We start from the raw sequence: 18,568 nt of genomic DNA, 5'->3' as shown, positions 1-18,568 counted from the left end.
GTCAGTTAGCTCCTTCCACCACACTAGGGTAGGAGTATCCATGCTGGATCCAGGTTTTCCAAATGTGGACCTGTAAAACCAACAGTAGCCATCAAACTCTAAGAGCCATCAAACTCTCATAACCTTCTTTTCCTCTTCTGTGTCTTGGGAATCAAACTACTTTTTGTCAACTACTTTTATTCATTGTAAGAATGCTTGAAATTCCCAGTAATTTTGAGAAATTACTCGTTTTACTGTGTCAGGGACCTGAATTTCTGTGATCTGTAAATCACCATGTAGGTCATTTTTTAAACTCTTATTGCTTTAAGAAGTACTCTGGGAGGGCTCTGGGACTCACTAGTGAACTAACAGGAAAGCATGGGAAAGTCACATTCTTTTGCTGAAAACAAAGGCTAAATCTCCCTCTCTTTAGTGGCTATGACTCATGGGATGAGAAAACCTAGGGTGAGAGAAGGGGAGGGTGGTACCTTTTTTTGTTGATTTTCTGGACTTTCTGCTCCTCCCAAAGTACCACAGTGGTACCATGACATGATGATACTGAGTACATGTCTCTACCAGAGCATTCTGTGAGGTCAGTTCTATTATACTTCTTTCTGCTTTCTGTCACTAAAGAAAAACAAAACAAAACCCCAAAATATAGAAATAAGATTATTTCTATGTGGAAAATATATTTTTTTAAGTATTTTTGTGTCTTCAAGGAAGAAGAATTTCTCACACCCTGTTTCCTTTATCTTGCCTTCACTAGTAGCCTCTTTGAAGTCACAGTTTGATGTGTCCTGCACCAAGTCTTGACAACTTAAAAACCTAGTCAACTTCATGGACATACACCTTGCCTGTATCAGTTCTTGCTTGAGGACAGATTTTCCTTTTCCTCTGCCTTGTCATTTTACTACACTGTGTGATATTCAGACTTCTGATGACAATTTACAAGATTGTTGAAAGATCTCTACTGTGTAAGATGAAGTTTGGAGTACAATTTCTGTAAGTCAGGGAAGTTTATCCTATAATCTTTCCATTTTGATTTTGTTTGGGTTTCACTCCTCCCCTTTCCCCCAGTCACTTCTCTTCAGGAACATGGGTTTTTATTGTCCCTTTGCGTTTTCTTCTATCCCATCTTAAGGCAGTGCCTTAAAGTTATAGAAATTGAATTCAAAGGCTAATGGATTCCTGTGTACTTTCATTTTGCCAGCAACAGGTTGAGAACATACACTGCATAACTCTTTTGCTTTCACCTCCAAAAGGCACAAAACAGAAGTATGTGTTCTTATGCTGTCAAGTTATACACTCATGCCCTGTAACTGCATCACTTCCATGTACATAGCTGCCACATATTTGCAGGTTATTTTGACATTTCTGTGACACTAAATTTTTATTGTTTTCAATATAGTGTCACAAACCTGATGCGCATCTCACACCAAGCTCTTCAGGTGCTTGTTTGGAGCCACAATCACAAGCACAGACATTCCTTTCCTCAAAAAAAAAGGAGTTCAATGTGAGGAAACTTTAGATACATCCTTCAAGCTGGCAGAAGAGTATAATAGAAGGACTAAATAAAGAATAATAAAGAAATATTTTTGATAAATTATCTGAAAGTCAACACAATAGAAAGAGAATTAGTAGGCAGGAGTGGGTTCTTATGTCTGGCTGCAGGGTCTTTGGCTGCAGCATCTTTATTAATTTTATGGTAAGAGATGAGTGCCTCAGTAGTCCACATTACATTGTCAATGTGTATCTTAAGTTTCTTTCTGAAAAGACCTGAAAAATGGCTAAGTAATAAAGAGAAAACTTTGAAACATTATTATTTTGGACATCTGTATGTGTTGGTTTTCTTTAAGTCGATATTAAAAATGGAAATGCTATGGTTAATGTACTTCCTATATTTTTGTCATTGTTTCTTTTCCATGCATTTGAGGTTTTATATTTTTCATTTTAAACAAATGTGGATAAACCCTTCAACTCTGTTAGATCACGTGATTCATTTATATTCCTTTTATCCTGTGTTGTGAAAAAAAGTGTGCATTACATGAAAGCTTATCCAGCAAATATATTTTAAACAAAAATATATACTTGCTGTCTGCCATTAAGGCTTTATGAAATATGTAAATGTACACACTTCTTTAAAGGACTAGAATATTAACATCTTTAATAAAATATAGTTAGACTTTTTTTTATTGCTTGGCTCTCTTTTGTTTAAAAGAAACTATTGGTAAAATGTCTGATTTTTCTAATTGTCTCAAAGCTTCAAAATAAGATTAGTATATAATAGCCTTCCTTTCATTATTGATGTTAGCTTAATTACTCAATTTCTTTGAAAGCATATTAAAAATTGTTTTCAAATCTACCAGAATAAACTTTAATAGTTCCTTAGATCCTCAGGCATCTATCTGGTAAGTCCTCTCAGTGGTCATCTGTTCGCATAAGAAGATATGTGGGAGCGAGCTTCACCATGAAACTGTATTATTATGTCATATAGCAATACACATTGCAAGTTAGAGTGCGTTTATTTATAATCACCTTTTCAAAATAGATTCTCTTTTTTCTACACTGCATTCCCATTACAGAGCACTCTCTCCATATCATTCTTGCACAGTACATTGCAACCACTAATCCAATATAAGAAGATGCATTCAAAAATGAAGTATTGCACAATACGCAGTTTCCTTTGTTCAGAAAGATTGGACAGTTCTTTATGATTAACAAAGTACATGAGTAAGTGGTGTTTTTATAAATACTAATTTATTTAATAAAAATACAAAAATATAAATATACATATATAAAAATATCAGGATGAATCAACACACAGACATTCTTTAACTCAATAAATATGGCAGTAATATTAATCTTTTTAAAGTATATTTTTGAGATTAAGTTACAATGCAGATGCACACTGTCCAAGATAGTAGGAAAGGTAAAGCAAAGCAATTTAAAAATATGGAGTTTCCATGTCATTATTAAAGGCACAAAAAGCCTTTTATTTTCTTTTCATTCCCTATAAAACCCTTTCGTTGGAGGTTTCTAGGCAGACAGGGTGAGTTATAGTTTTTTTTTTAAATCTCAATCGTTCATATTCATTTATGTTGACTTATTGATTAAGCAAACCCTTACTAAGACAACACCTATTTTTTGTAAATTTTTTCTTCCCAAGTAAGAGAGAGTAGGCCACTTTATCTAGGAACATAGACATGAATTCCACTAACACTGACCAGGTCACAGATTACTTTCTCAGTCTCGATCACTGTCCTCTCCACCATACATATCTGCTAATTTTTTAAACCGAGGTCCCCAGTCACTGAGGTAATCATAGTCTTGGTTGCCCTCTGTGGTAAGTGATTCCAGAGAGCTGAGTGAATTTGCTATGGAATCATTTCCTTCATAGGCGTATGTTGCTAGTGAATCATAAGGAGGAGCAGCTGGGTCTAAATCATTTTCCTTTAACCTTCTATGAATAAAATCTTGGACATCAATGTTTTCCCAAAGGGGTGCAGTCCGCCTTATCTGAAATATTGTTTCTGGGATAACATCTCTTCTCATCTTACTTTCCTCCCTTGCTTCTGGATTTCTCAGTGTGCCAATGTCAAAAGCCTGGGTGTCTTCTTCCCCACCTCCTTCATCATTGTAGGTCACAATATTGTCTCGAACATCATCCTTTGAGATGATCAAGGGTTCTTTCTTTCTCTGTCTCTTGAGAGCTGTAAACAAGACAACTAATACTAAAAGGAAACAAAAGATAAATGAAGAAATGGATAGTTAGAAAGGAAACAAATGAACCAAAATTCTACCTCATCTTTTGACCTGGAAAGGTTTTAAGGCTGGAATAGGATTTTTAGTAGGAATATAGTGACAAAATCTATCTCCAAGTTGAACTTAGTAAGGGAAAGTATTAATGATTTTATAGATTTTATTAATGATTCTACTAGTCAAAAACACATGATTTTTTTTAATTTTTGGGAGAAATGATCAAAATATTTTTTATTTTATATAGGTTTACAGCTAAGCTGAAGTTGAAAAGTAAACAATACCGTAAAATATTATCCTACCAAGGTTTGAATTTGATTTTAATTTTGTGAAATACCACCTTTCTGGCAGTGGTTAACAGTCCTTTCATCAAATGTAGTTGAATCTCCTTGGCAAAAGTTATTCACACTCTTGAAAGCTAGTGATTTAGGTATTCCCAAGTGTCTAATTCACTTCTGAGTATGGGATCTGCAGGTCCTTCTGAAAATAAGAACCTGAAGACCTTAAGCTATCAATATTATTGACAGAACTACTTTTGCTTCAATGACTGCGAGAATTGAAATCCAGTCTTTGTTACTAAAAGTTTCTTTTGAAAAAACATGATTCCCTTAGTTTATGAAGAGCTGGTTGAGTAACTCTTTCTTCTGGAGAGGTAAGGATTGACATAAAAATGGGGCTCTACAACAGGAGATAAAAAAATGAAGTTAGGATTTGTTAATACATTCTGGTGTCTAAATGCTATTGATTTCAGTAGCAATTCAATGCTTAAGTGCATTTAAAAATTTGACTCTCTCTCCAGTAGCTGGAGTAAATGGTAGAGGCCAGAGAGACCATCTGTCAATGAGACATAGCAGTGGTTGCTGAACTGTAAATTACAACAGTGCTGAATGGTTTTGTTGAGTCTTAGGAGCTAAGTTTTTACTCTGAATCACCTGAGTACTGGTGATTGGACATGCTGCAAGTAGGGAGAGGGGAACTGAGATCTTCTGCATGCCATGGTATTATGTTGGGAATACAAAAGGTGTTCCATTCTGTTTTATCTGGATTTTCTTCCTTGTATCTGTAAAGAAGCCCTTCTTTTCAAGTTTTCATAATGCTAGGTGAGTAACTACACACTTTAGTAAGTTTAAGAACTCCATATATGAGAAAAGGGCAGATCACTGAAAGGTTATTTTGAAGAAGTGTCTTTCACAGCCTGGTACTTAATATGTCTCATGTGTGCTGGGAATGTTGACACCAGTCTACTATTATAACACACTACTGCTTGTTGAAAAATTAAATAAGATGCTGGGTATCACACTAGCTGTAGACTAAAAATTCTGTTTAGATGCTCTACAGCCACGTTTCTTTGACTTCATGTATGTCTGTAGTGCTAAGTAGAGCAGGGCCTCTAACCATGAGGCTGAGAGACACAAAGTGGTCATACTTGTTCTGCACAATGGCCCCTGATCTTCTTCTGAGTCTCATGTGCTACTGCTGTGGCCCTAAGGCACATTTTGAATTTTGGTAAGTTCAAAGATTAGTACAGATTTGTTCAATCTGTATTAAAGCATTGCAGCCAATCAGCAATGTTTGCATTGTGAGCGTGTAAAGGCATGTGTTTCACGCTCCATTTTTTTGTGCTCTGAGTTGGAGCATGAAGAATGGCTTTAAAGATGCAGAGCTTGTTGACATGGTGTTAAGAATTATGCAAGGTGAAGAGCTAGGTCTGACAGAGTTTGAACCATAATTTTCTCCTGAAGGTGGTGCCCTGCAAGTTCTGCCTCTCAGATTATGCCTGGGCAATATCCTGGAGAATCCAAGGGGGCTAATGCTGAAACCAGGCCAGCAGTGATGCCTGAACCTAAGCAGTCAATCAGTTTGTCAGAGCTCAAGTATTCTCTCTTCCTTAAGCCCAGTACAGATATAGTTTCTAGATATTGCCCTTCTTCTAATACCTATAGCAAATATTAAGAGGATTACAGAGCTATCTTGAATCCAGGGTAAAAACTGAAAAAAAAGTGATCCCCTTATAATGACATAAACTGACGCCTGTAGCTTCTCACTGACCCCTCGGCAAGCTGTGTTTGCTAGGGCAGGTGTGAAAGGAAAGAGGCTTTCTGCAGTTTTACTGGAAAGTAAAGGTGATGGCACTTTTCTTGCAAAACATGCAAGTTACAATTTTTTGTTCTTAACACCAGATAATAAGCTAGCATTTATTCTACTTCCTTCATATGTCACCACATCTTTCTAATGTTTCTACCTTCCAAACATTCATTTGACTTTTGTGCTCACACTTATTTAATCAGCTGTTCTCTCTATCACTTGGAAGAAATTGAACATTTCTATACTATGTTTTGAGCTGAGTATTTTCTGAACAGAAAAAACCCAAATCTTTCATCATTAAATAGCTAATATAATTCATAACATTTAATCAGTGCAAATCTTAGCACTAAGATTCAGAAATATTATTTTAAAGTTCTAGATCTAAATGAAGATCTGATTGTGGTATGAACATTACTCAAAGAGCATGGTAACTAAAACTGACCCCATATTTTCAAATTTATTTAATCTAAATAGCACAGTCTCACTCTTTTCACGCAATCTTCTAAAGAATAATGATGATATTTTTCTGCAGGGTCATGTGAATAAGGGTTTTAAGAATATCAGGGCTCTTGAAGTGACTAGATCTCAAAGTAAACATCTCATCACAGGTACCTACCTAGCAGGATAATGATGCAGAGGAGAATGGCCACCAGTGCCCCCGTGCTGAGGCCGGCAGGGAGGAGCAAGGCCTCAGCGCTGCAGGACTGCATGTTCCCCCGGCTGTCACAGGCGCACACCCGGATGGTCAGCGTGCCTGTGCTGCTCTGGATCGGGTAGTCGTTGTCAAATATTATGATTGGCAGAAGATAGGTACTCGTCTTACTACGGCTGTATCCATTTCTTCTAGTCATAATTCCTGCTGTGTTATCTAGAATGGAAACGCAGAATCAATAAATGTCTCTGAATTAAGTTGTGCGTGATATTGGGGAGAGGGGTGGTAGGGTCAGCAGTTACCTTTGTTGTCTACAACAGAGAAGTTTGGATGAACTGCAAATTCTGGCACCAATTCAAAGAAAAATTTGTGTCCTCGAGGAGGCTGATCTTTGTCAATTGCACTCACAGTCTGTATGAGCTATAAAGAAAAGAGTGTTTCATGCTATTTTAGAAACCTTGTGTTTCAATTCTCTGCTTTTCATGTCCAGTAAAAATCCAATGAATCTCTATTTGAAGACAAAAACTGATGTCCTAAGCCAAATATTTCTCACATAAACACAGTAGAGGTTACAGTAAATGAATTGTTTTATTGTTTAAACACATAACAAAGGATGAAAAAGGGTCCAGTCCTCACTGCAAAACAGCCATGTACTTTGATTTGTACTCAGTATCTTGCAGTGATACTGAAACATTTGCCCTTCTGAATAAGCCATAAACCTCCTGTGGCCTCATGAAGCAATGACAGAGAGTGCTGTGTAAACCAGTTGTTAAGTGGGTCTAATTCTCAATCCACCTCATCTGCTCCTGGCGATAAATTGGAGTACTGCACTGGCAGGATGCTCAATTCTCCTGGGGTAATAAAAAGAGAGGCTTTGCTCCCTCCTAAATTGAAACCTCTGGCTGTGGATCTTAATAGCTGCCCTAACAAGGCCACTCAAGCCCAGCTGGAAAGGAGTAATAATAGTGCCAGAATAGGGTCAGAGCAGAGTGGACTGAAAAAAGAGAGACTTTTGATGCTTTCCCGTTGCATCAAAATGTGCAATTGTGTACTCATATTTATGTAGACACACATAAATGCTAACAATTTGACTCTTTTTTTATCTATCTGCGACTGGACTGACAGAGAGAGGCAGAGGGAAACAGCTGCAGAACTGAGGAAGGAAAAGCTACCTGGGAACAGCTGTGGTTTCTGAATTGACTCACAACAGTTACAACCCCACATTGTGTGAGTCACAGTTACTCCAGAAAGCTCTGTAAATGGCTGCTCTGTCCTTTGTCCTTCTGGTGGGTGTCATACTAGAGAGTAACCCATAGCCCAGTTTAGCTTGCAAGGACAGTCACATTCATTGCATTCAGTCACAAGATAACAAAAGTTTGTGGCATAAGAACAGGAGTAAGTCTCAACTGAGGATGCTATAATTCAGTGCAGGTGCATTTCTGTGGCACCAAAACTTAAAGGCAGAATGAGTTCACCAGTCAGACATTTTGCTTTCAAAGCCAAGATAGAGCCAATGACTCTTGAGTTTTCAGGTGTTTCCGGTGTTCAGGGTGTCTTGAAATCCCACAGATATCAAAGCCACTTGTTACCAAAGACTTTGTGCCTAGTTTTTCTCTTATTTCCAGAGAAGGTGCAGCTTGACTTCTTTCAGAAATACAGTAATTGACAAGTACAGTAATATGATGTGTAAGCTTTACGCCAATCAAATAAAAAATTCCTTTTTTTTATATACTTTCTCTGAACATCGGCTTGAGTGAGACTAAATTGGTTTTTTGCTGTATCACTCAGAAACTTGCTACTGCTAGTGCTGAACTGCACCATGAATATTCGACCCACTTTTTCTAGTTAACTTTGGGATAATTTGACTGCAGTTAATAATATTGAATTGTAATTAAACCCCTCCCCCCAAAAAAAACAAACCCAAAACACAACTTGAAAACAGTTGAGAGGTCTGAGTTTAGCTCATTCACTTTCTAGCAGCTCCTTCTAAAATAAGCACAGAATATTTTTTTTATAATTTCTTTTTATTTTTGAGGGATATTGAGGAATTTGAAAGGTAAATTGTGAAGATCAGCCTTGCACAAAAAGATATGACTATGCTGAAAGCAGGATTATGCAGTTTTTCTAAGCGTAATTAGAATAATAACTATATATAAAAATCTCTTCACTTTTATGATTTAATGATCATTGCTTTTTTGATTTTTTTTTTTTTTTCAGTTTTAGCTGTTCCACAAGATAAGTCAAATCCTTGTGTGTGGTGTTTAGTGTGTTTCTAAACCTCAGTTTATGTCAACAGCTTTCCAATGTTCAATCGCTTTTGTCTTTCCTGTAATCTACCTCTGAGAGTGTTAGTACAGAAAGCAAGACCAGGATGGGGTTTAATTTTAGTTTCCCACAGTTTAAAAATATTTTCAAAAAATCCCAAAACATTCTGAGGGGACTAAGATACCAAATTTAAATGAGAACATTTTCCTTTCACATTAGCACAAGTTTGAAAAGACAGAAGAAATAGAAAAGTACCAGGGAGAAGAGAGAATCAGAGTAAATGAAAACATTTGTGCAGTTTACAATTACTTGCTGAAAAGCTCAAGGAGAAAATATCCTGGTGTAATAACTACCAGAAACTGTAGTTGAGTATCTTGGGTCTTTTTGAGATGTAATCAGTGGGTGTTTGTAAGATTTGATTCCCTTCATGTGCAAATCACAGGGAGAAGCACAATTGTACCAGGCACAGAGGAACCTAATTACAACAAAAAAATATTGTTCAGGGTAAGGCTGAAGAAGAAGAAAAATCCCAACCTTATTATCTGATCTAACTATTGGCAACATAAATTGAGAACCAGCTGTTCGCCTACCAGAAAAAATGGGAGATAAAAAGAACAATGAGAAACCATGATTGCAGGTGGATTGTTCCAAATGATGAACAGGTGAAAGGAAATTAGAAATCTTATCTAATTAAGGATTTTTTTTTTCTTTCAGTTATACAGCTGTAAATAAAAGACAATGTCAATGATAATCACCACAGAAATGAAAGTGATCTGGCTATTTTTAAGTATCTTATTTATATGAAAATGTTAGTACTCTTTGTGTACATTTTGTAATTTCATTTTGGAAATATATTCATCTGTTTTGATGCACTTATGGATACTGAGTTATGATCACTCTTCTCCAGGACTTCAGAGCAAGCTCTCTGATGCCGTAAGGTTTATGACAGCAGAGTTATTTCAAGAAAATTATTTTTATTCCAATATATTTCAAGCATATCAGGCTTAGAGAAGATAAAAACATTCCCATTCTTTTCTTTCTTTCATACTTTCCCACATGAATGAGAACAGTTTAGAAAATACATCATTATTGTCACTATTTTGAGGGCTACCTATGCATGTGCACGTGCACTTCTGTGTGTTTAAAAAAAGTGTCACACTCTCGAGTGGATCTTAATAGGTCAGTTCAAGTTTTTAGGGGTCACTTTTCTTTGAGGGTAATGAAAATTTAAACATAAGCATTGACATGAATTTTTCTCTTTTATATTTAAGACAAGGGGTTTGCAGCAGTTTGACAATATTAAATGAGTAGCAAATGAAGAACTATTCCCAATGGAAACATTTCTTAAAGATCAGGGACCAGTGCTCTTCAGCCATGCTGTTTACCAGTGCTCTGACAACGACTGGTGCTTTGGGACAGATGTTTTTTAATATCGTTATCCATGACATAGTCAGCGAGATCAAGTGTACCTTCATCAAGTTTGCAGATGACACGAAGATGAGTGGTGTGGTTGACACAACAGAAGGAAGGAATCCTATCCAGAGAGACCTGGGAAATTTTGAGAAGTAGACCTATGAGAATCTCACAAAGATCAACAAGTCCAAGTGCAAGGTGCTGCATCTGGGTGAGGGCAGCCCCAGACAAGAGCACAGACTGGGAGAAGAACTTATTTGTGAGCAGCCCTGCAGAGAAGAACTTGAGGGTTCTGGTGGAAAGAAAGCTGGACAAGAGCCAACAATGTGCACTCAGAGCCCAGAAGGCCAACTGTATCCTGGTCTGCATCAAAAGAGGAGTGACCAGCAGGTCAAGGGAGGTGATTCTACTGCTCTACTCTTCCCTTGTGAGATCCAGCCTGGGGTCCTCAGCACAACAGACATGTGGGTCTGTTGGAGCAAGTCCAGAGTAGGGAAACAAAGATGATGAGGGGTCTGGAGCAGCTCTCCTATAGACAGGCTGAGAGAGTTGGGGTTGTTCATCATGGAGAAGACTCTAGAAACATTTTATTGTCATCCTCCAGTACTTTAAGAGGGCTTATAAAAGAGAGGAAGATTCACTTCTTACACAGGCAGATGGAGCTAGGACAAGGGGGAATGGTTTTTAACTAAAAGAGGAGAGATTTAGATTAGAGGTTAGAAAGGAATTCTTCAGTCAAAGGACAGTGAGGCACTTAGAGAGTGTCCTGAGACATTGTGAATGATTCATCCCTGGAAGTGTTCCAAGCCAGGTTGTATGGAGCCCTGAGCAACCCAACCAGTCTAGTTGGTCACATTCCTGGCCGTGGCCAAGGGGGTTGGCACTACATGATCTTTAGGGTCCTTTTCAATCTAAATCATTGTATGATTCCATGATTCTATTTATTTCTTTCATGAAGAAGACAGAGATTCTGCTAAAGGGTTTGGACCTATTTCCTACCTAAATAATTTTTTTCAAACATGGAAATGGTTCAATTATAATCCTATTTCATGTTTGGTTTTTTTTTGTCCTGGATGCTGTGATTTTAGGGCCATGACTTACATCACAGTCAAAACTATGACTGTAGTTCATGTTTAGGCTATTTTATAGTTATTAATAATCAAGTCTGAAAAAGTGGTTGGGGGTGAGTGGACTACCTAGAAACAGATTCCTTATATGTATCTCATACATCCTTAGGCAAAGGCTGCTCTTCAAGTTGTTTTAAAGACAAAAAGCAAGTAAAAGCTAGGTGGGGGAATTCTGAAATAGGAAGGGTCCCTGTGCACTTCAGAGCATGCTGTTAGTGTTCCTGAGGCTGCATTTTTATACACAGAGAACTGCGCAGCTAGAAGGCTTTGGTCATAGGCTCAACCTTGAGAATGCCTTTAAAAAAATATAGGAACCATTAAAGCAAATGTTAAGCTTTACCAGCACAGAGGTCAGCACCAGCTGGCTGCTTTTAAGATGGGCTTTTCAGTTGGTGCTGGCTTAGAATGTCATGCAAATAAATGGCTGTTGCATCTTTGCTCCAGGGTATACTCTTTAAATAAAAACTACAGCCACATGCTTCCAAAAGTTTCTTGGAGAAAGATGAGCAAGATGAGGTCCATGGGTGGACAGATATGTTATATTTTTCAGGTTAAATATTTCTACTAATAAAACAAAACCTGAGACAAATAGAATGTTTGCAAAGAATTCTGCTGGTAGTTCTTTTCAAAACAGTAACATATCAGTGGATGATATTTTATTTCTAAACCTTTTTTTTTCCAAAAGTCCTTCTTTCAAAATTCATTATAAATGGTGAAAACTAATGTCACTTTCACAGAAATCTAAAGATGGTCAGTGTTGTAGATTGCCTTTCTGAAATTTTAATATAACATGATTATCATATAGCATAAAAATTGTGCTTCCAGTCACAAAGACCACTGGAGACAGATATTGTTAAGGTAGAGATACAGGATACAGTGACAACTGCTGAAGTTTGTTGTTTCTGTATGCAACAGAAGAGAGGAGCAGGCCTTCAATCCACTTGAATCATTTGGGCTTTCATTTTTGTTATATCATGCTCTTAGTTACACCTGGTTATTGTACAACAGAGAAATGTCTCAAAAGTCACTTTTTTCAGCTGCTTCTGAGATTAGACTTAAAAAATATCGCTGAGCACTTGAGAAAGGGAAATGTTAGTGTTTGTTTTTGTCTAATATCTTTTAGAAGTGGTATGGGAGAGAACAGAACAAATTCTGGATCTTGAAGGACTGGCTTTCTTGAAAGTTATTGAACTTGTTTGTCACTGCAAGTGTTTCTCTAGGAATCTGGAAAGATCTCACCACTTTCTCTGCAATAAACTGTGGGGAAAAAAATCCTGTAAGAGAAACTAGTTTTGGCAATCATGAGAACAAAGTGTGCAAACGTTATGGGGAAATTGTGGAAGGACAGCTTTGTTTCTCCTGTCCTTTCTTCCTCTTGCCCCTTTTCCTGTCTGTATGATCTGGTAGGGTCAGTCACTAACTAATCTTGAATGTATTAGTAACAGCACAGTGTAAATATGTGGGATGAAGATTATGTAAAAGATATGATGATATGACCCGTAGGAGTGTTTCAAAATCAATCCCGCTGTCAGTGGATGTCCATCTCGTCATTATGTGGCTTGAGTGATCACACTTGTACAGACACAATTCCAAGCTATACACTTGTAAGGTGCTAGCTGCAGAAAACAGCCTCTATCATGCGTGTGCAGGCTTGAATAGATGCCTGCCACTTAACAAAACTTCATGTTCATAAATGCAAAACAGTTTGCCTTCCAGATCTAGGCTGCGTTCCACAAATGTGTTGGCAGTTTTAAGCAGGACTGAATGCTTATCAAAAGTTGGAAAACTCTCACTTCGATTCTTACTTAAAAAGACAGACAGTTAGCATGGGTTTCTCACTAAAATAAGCCAAAAGGTGTCTACCTGGTGAAGCAGCTACAATGTATATAAAGTCATGACTGATAATTAGTAATGCACACTTGAGAAAAAGTGATCCCTCTCTGCTCTATTTTAAAAAGCAAGGGAGGGTATGGAGAGTAATGAAAAGAAAAATCAGCCAGGTCTCTGAAGGAGGACACAAACTTTCTACATTCTAATGTCTGAAAGCCCATGAATGGGCAGGATTGAATATAGCATCAGAGGGGAAAGAAAGTGACCCAGGTTGTTTTCTTGATCAGTGTTGAAATTAGCTAAATTATTGCCAACAATAAATTATGCAATACAGTATGGAGCTAAATTTTGACCAACAATTTTTTCAGTTAAATCAGTCTCCTTCTCAGGTATAACTTCCTGGTTTCCATGGAGAGTAGTCATCCTCTAATCCAGCTAAAAAGTCCCAATTAATTCCCGTGACAAGGGCATGAGAGAACTTGTACCAAAGCCTTCCCCACAACAGTCACTGGGGCTTCAGGATTAGGCATTTCTAAATTGCACGAGAGGAAGGCTGCTCCCTTCTTTTCTTTAGCCTGTGTACTAGCCAGTGGAATGAGATTCTCATGGTGACAAATGTGTTTCAGCCTAATGAACATAGATTTTTATTAACCTTTAGTGATAAGGTTTCTCCCTAGTCATACCATTGTTGTTTGGAGACAAAAGAGGATGAGAGACTGTAAGATTTTCTTTCCTCTGACTCTCCTAAAGCTGTCTGAAAAATACAATGAGTGAAGCCTCTAATATCTGTTGATGCTGAGAATGAGTAATGTTGCTTGGTGGCAGAGAACAATATTTGATCATTCTGACTGCTTCCTGATGCACCTGAGACTTAGAGAGCAGTGTGACTAATAACTGGTCTTGGCTAAAAAAAAAATAAATGAACTAAATATATTTATCTTCTCAGTCTGACTCCTGCTATGGTACCAAATGTAGAAGCAGTGCTGTGATATGTCAAGAAGCAGAAACTATTCTAATAAAAAAACTGCTTTAGGTGATCTCTAAAATAGGTTGGAGTAGTACTAAATGAACACAGGATTCTATCTATCTTATATTATACAGGGACTGCTAGACATGAGCAATACAGGCTCTCTGGAACTTAACATCCTTGGCTGAAACATTCAAATTTGTATTTCTATATTCATTGCTGTTTTTAAGCACCAAAATAAAAGTACTGTCATGTATTGAAGGTAGTCTGTTTTCTGAAATACTAAGTCAACTATGTGTAAATGTCCAGATATGAACTCAGGTGCCTCTCTTGAGGACCCCAGCTGTTAACAAATAGAAAAAAAAAGAATGGATCTCTCATTTTTCTGTAGCTCCTCTTGGTGCACACTGTCTTTTAAGTATTTTTGTGGGTTTTTTCCAATGAGGGAAAATAATTGCTCAAGTTACATTGGTAAGCTAGATGTATGGGAGGTCTGAACAACAACGTGCCTATCTAATGGATCTCTGTCATATCTGTTGCTAGGTAAGCACAGAATTTACCAGAAAGGTAAATGAAATGTCATACATTAATGGATATTTCATCAAGTTTGCTAGACTAGATGGAAATTGGGTTAAGGAAACTGATAGCCAGTATGCCTGGGTTGAACTTGTTCAAATATGTGGCAAAACCTGTGTTTGCTGGTTGACCAAATTCCACAAGATTAATTTCAATTAGATCTTCATTCGTAAGTTTTGGAACCTTTCTTTGTGTTATGTAATTAAAATACATGACTGACTTTTCTAGTAGTTGTTACACTGAGGTTTTAAGATTTATTTAACTCAATTTTGTCTTAGACAATGAGACATTGTTACACTGACAGAATTTAGGTTCTATGGCAGCTGCTTGAACTTAATGGCTAGAATTATCTGAATGTGTACAACCTGGAAAAAGCAGCTTATAAGTCATAAACTAAAACTATATGGGTTTAAGAGCCAAAAGCTTAGAGAATTTTTGCACCTTCTGTAAGGCTTGAACTGTATTGTTAAATGACAATTTATGTCACTGGTTAAGACAGGATGATGTGATCATGAACCTAAGTTATTGTGAAAAGCACTCTTTGATAATTTTTCTGGTATGATAATTCCTTCCACTGTTCTAATTTAATTCATCACTGCCTTTGATATGTATATTCATCTATTTATATCATTTACGTGAAAAATAATAAAACTTCCTTAAAAAATAATGAAAAAATTGGCAAATACCTCTTCAAAGGCAAGTGGCTTTTAATCAAAGTATCCTCTGCCATTCTAACCTGTTTTGCCTGAATTACGATATTATGTGTAATGAATGAAAAATAAATAGGAACAAATGCAGTCTCCCAACAACATATTGTATCCTCTTTTTCTCCTTTTTTTTTTTTTTTCTATTTCTCTCTGTTAAACAATTCATAAAAGATGACTTGAATTGCAGCTGAAATATTACATGGTTTTGCCTTGCATAGAGTTCTGCAGTACCCGAAATGCTAAACTCATCTCAGGTACCATCCATGCTATTTTCAGTGAAGCCTCTGTGACTTAAATAAAACACTGGGCAGAAAATTAGGTAAAATATGAGTATGGTTCCTGATGTGTATCCACATCAGCCATCTTTGTAAAATCTTTGAATATTGCATGGTCACTGTCCTCTAAAGAAAAACAAAATATTATACATTCTGATTCTTTCCACATACTTTCCATGAAGTCAGCCAGCTTTGGCTGGATGACAACAGCCTAAAGCTAGTGAGATATGAGAATAGACCTAAGTTGATCTTAGGGCTTCATCCTGGCTTGTCTCTCCTAGAGTAGGAACCCACTCATGCTTGTGCTAGTGAAAATAATGATCTCAAGGTTTTTCTTCCAGTCAAAAGTGAATCAGTCTGGAGAAGAGACTCACACGTGGTGTCAGGTGCATTTCGGAGAGATAATCTTGAAGTACCCTAGCTGCTACTAAATCCAGTTCATTTGTAAATACTTTCAGAATTTAAAAATCTTTCTTCTCAGGATTTAAAACTGAATGACTGGCATTAGCATAAATAGATGATGTTATAATCTCAGCAACATCAAGGCATTTCTATAATATGCTGTCTCTGAGTTCTCTTGGTTTATCTACTGACTCAAATCCAAATTATAACTTTGTCTTCAATTTTTTTTTCTTTTTAGATTTTTACAGAATTGCTGAGGTAATTTAGGAAGGGATATACATGATCTTTAACCAGACTCAACTCAATACCAAACTGAGTTTTAATCTACAATGGAAATAGTTGCATTGCCCTTTATTTTTAAAAAAGTTTGGTTTTCACGTCTTCTTTACCGAGACATAATAAAGATTTTCCTGCTTTGTGTACTTGAAGGTATGGCTGTATTAACCAAGCCAATGATAAAAATCCAGAAAGAAATGGAATTACTGAACAGCGTATAGGATTTTGTACCATTATGTACAACTATTTCTGAAAAATATTTTCTGATATTAGAAATGGAAAACCACCCTAAAGTATCATTTTTTATTATATCTTATGTTATTATGCTGGGATATTATCCTTCATCTTTTATCTCCTCCTTTTTTGAATCAACTTGTATTTTCTATAGAAGATAGGAAATGAAGAGGCTGGGTTAGTCTGCTGCTATTCAAACTAAACTATGTTGAAGTCTTCATGATGGCAGTGCAGAATAATTTCCTTATAAGTTCTTTGGTAATATAAGTATTGGTTTACCTGTCCTGCTTTTGCATTTTCACAAACAAATGTTTCATAGTAGTTGGCAAACTCTGGCGCATGATCATTTACGTCTAAAATCCGAATGAAGACAGGTATCTGGCTACTTTGTTTAGGATTATCTGAAAAAATAAAATTATTTATATTACAATACAAAGAGATATGTATAGAAAAATAATCCAATATATTTTTTCCAATAGATATTATAGATGTTCTATTTTCTTGATTATACTAAAACAATTATATTTCATTTTCTGCTGACATACATTGCATATACATAAAAGTCCTATTTATATTTGGAACAAGTTTTTCTATTATTATATATACATACGTATATATATATAAATAATATAAAGTGTGCTTAAATTGATTTGCATTAAAAACAGGTCACTGAGTTCTTATGGAGTTGTATTCTATATTTCAGTACAGCAAATGATTCATTGCAAAAGTTGTTTCATGAGGTTGAGCTGTTAAGAATACTCACCTTTTCCTCCAGCACAAACATAAACCCACAAAAAACCTTTCTCCCCTAACTGTAAAAAAACAAACAGTAAAATGACATATAAGGATATGATCATCCATCACTCTTCACAAACCTCCATACTCAAGGTATTGCCAGAGAGGATTCTTGCACTATACCTATTGGAAATGTAGAACATGTTTGACCAAAGAATGAAAAGCATTTAAAAGGAAAAGAAAAAATATGTATTTTTTTCTGAAAATGGGGATATGATTCATCTCTCCATATGACCCAACTCCCAGACTCTTAAGCACATTGACTCCGGGGGAATCTATATGGAGAATAATGGAAGGGAGAAAAGTTTTTCAAATCCATGTCTGTTTTCACCTTTGATGACTGTTGCCTCGGAAAAAGGCTAGGCAAGAGACATCCATATCTAAAAGTATCTAACATAATAGTAAAGAATCCAGGTGAAAGATTAGGCCCAGGTTTTACTTCAGACATAGAAGGCAAAGTATTTCCTCTAGTCTTGGCTTCAAACAAAGCCATTTTCTGAGATAAGGTAAATCAGTTGAGGTAAAGTGTAATTTGTTCCTGTTTACAGAGATTGTTTTGACAATGAATTTGTATGTCATGGACTTTTTTTTTTTTTTTTTCCCCCAAGGATTTTCCCAAAGACTTAGCTTGGGATAGAGCCAGTGCATCACACCTGCACCAAATTATTTGATGTGAATTCTCAGGGAACCTTGTCTAATATATACTGTGAATGGTTTTGTTGAGCCCGAGAATTCCAAAGTATCTTTTAAAAAATGGGCAAAACATATCTTAAAATAATAAATTGGACTTTTAGATGTGTGTCTAAAGATGTCTTGTCTATTGATAATATCTGGATAAGGGCAAAACTAATAAAACAAGATAAGCCATGGATACTGTAGAATTTAATTCTTTTCTCAGTTCAAATATTCTTCTGAAATAAATTTTATCTTCAACTTACTGATTTCAGTTGCTATGACAGTGATGTTGTGCCAGGGAGTTTCTTCTCGGTCAAGTGGCTTTGAGAGGAATAAAGATCCATTTCCTGAATAGATGTTGAATATTCTGTCAAGGTCAGTGTGTCGATCTACAGAATATCTGTCAAGATACGGTACAATTGAGCATCACTATCTCCTGGTGCAGTCTCCAGTTTAGCTTACAGCCACCTCTAAATGTTTTCTAATTTTAACTGTGCTTAGTCAAGAATGTTTTCTTTACAACTAACCCTAAGCTTTCCCATAGTTGCCTGCAT

At 36.5% G+C, this 18,568-nt stretch overlaps 1 protein-coding gene across 4 annotated transcripts in view; it reads right to left on the bottom strand.

Moving 5' to 3' along the window:
* Positions 1-2,171: 2,171 nt before the first annotated feature.
* LOC121674397 (cadherin-9) overlaps positions 2,172-18,568 on the bottom strand; it is a 98,231-nt gene continuing 81,834 nt past the window's right edge. For all 4 annotated transcript variants that reach the window (XM_042048724.1, XM_042048723.1, XM_042048722.1 and 1 more), the window contains 5 exons: positions 18,278-18,414; positions 16,824-16,945; positions 6,775-6,892; positions 6,437-6,688; positions 2,172-3,710 (listed from right to left, as the gene is read on the bottom strand). In XM_042048724.1, the coding sequence (XP_041904658.1) occupies positions 3,223-3,710; positions 6,437-6,688; positions 6,775-6,892; positions 16,824-16,945; positions 18,278-18,414 (1,117 nt within the window). In that variant the 3' untranslated portion in view covers positions 2,172-3,222. The remainder of the gene's footprint in view (positions 3,711-6,436; positions 6,689-6,774; positions 6,893-16,823; positions 16,946-18,277; positions 18,415-18,568) is intronic.

Source organism: Corvus kubaryi, unplaced genomic scaffold, assembly GCF_017639235.1.
Source record: "Corvus kubaryi isolate FWS band 111438036 unplaced genomic scaffold, C.kubaryi_AGA036_p1.0 68, whole genome shotgun sequence".
Taxonomy (NCBI): Eukaryota; Metazoa; Chordata; class Aves; order Passeriformes; family Corvidae; genus Corvus; species Corvus kubaryi.
This window is presented reverse-complemented; position numbering and strand designations above follow the sequence as displayed.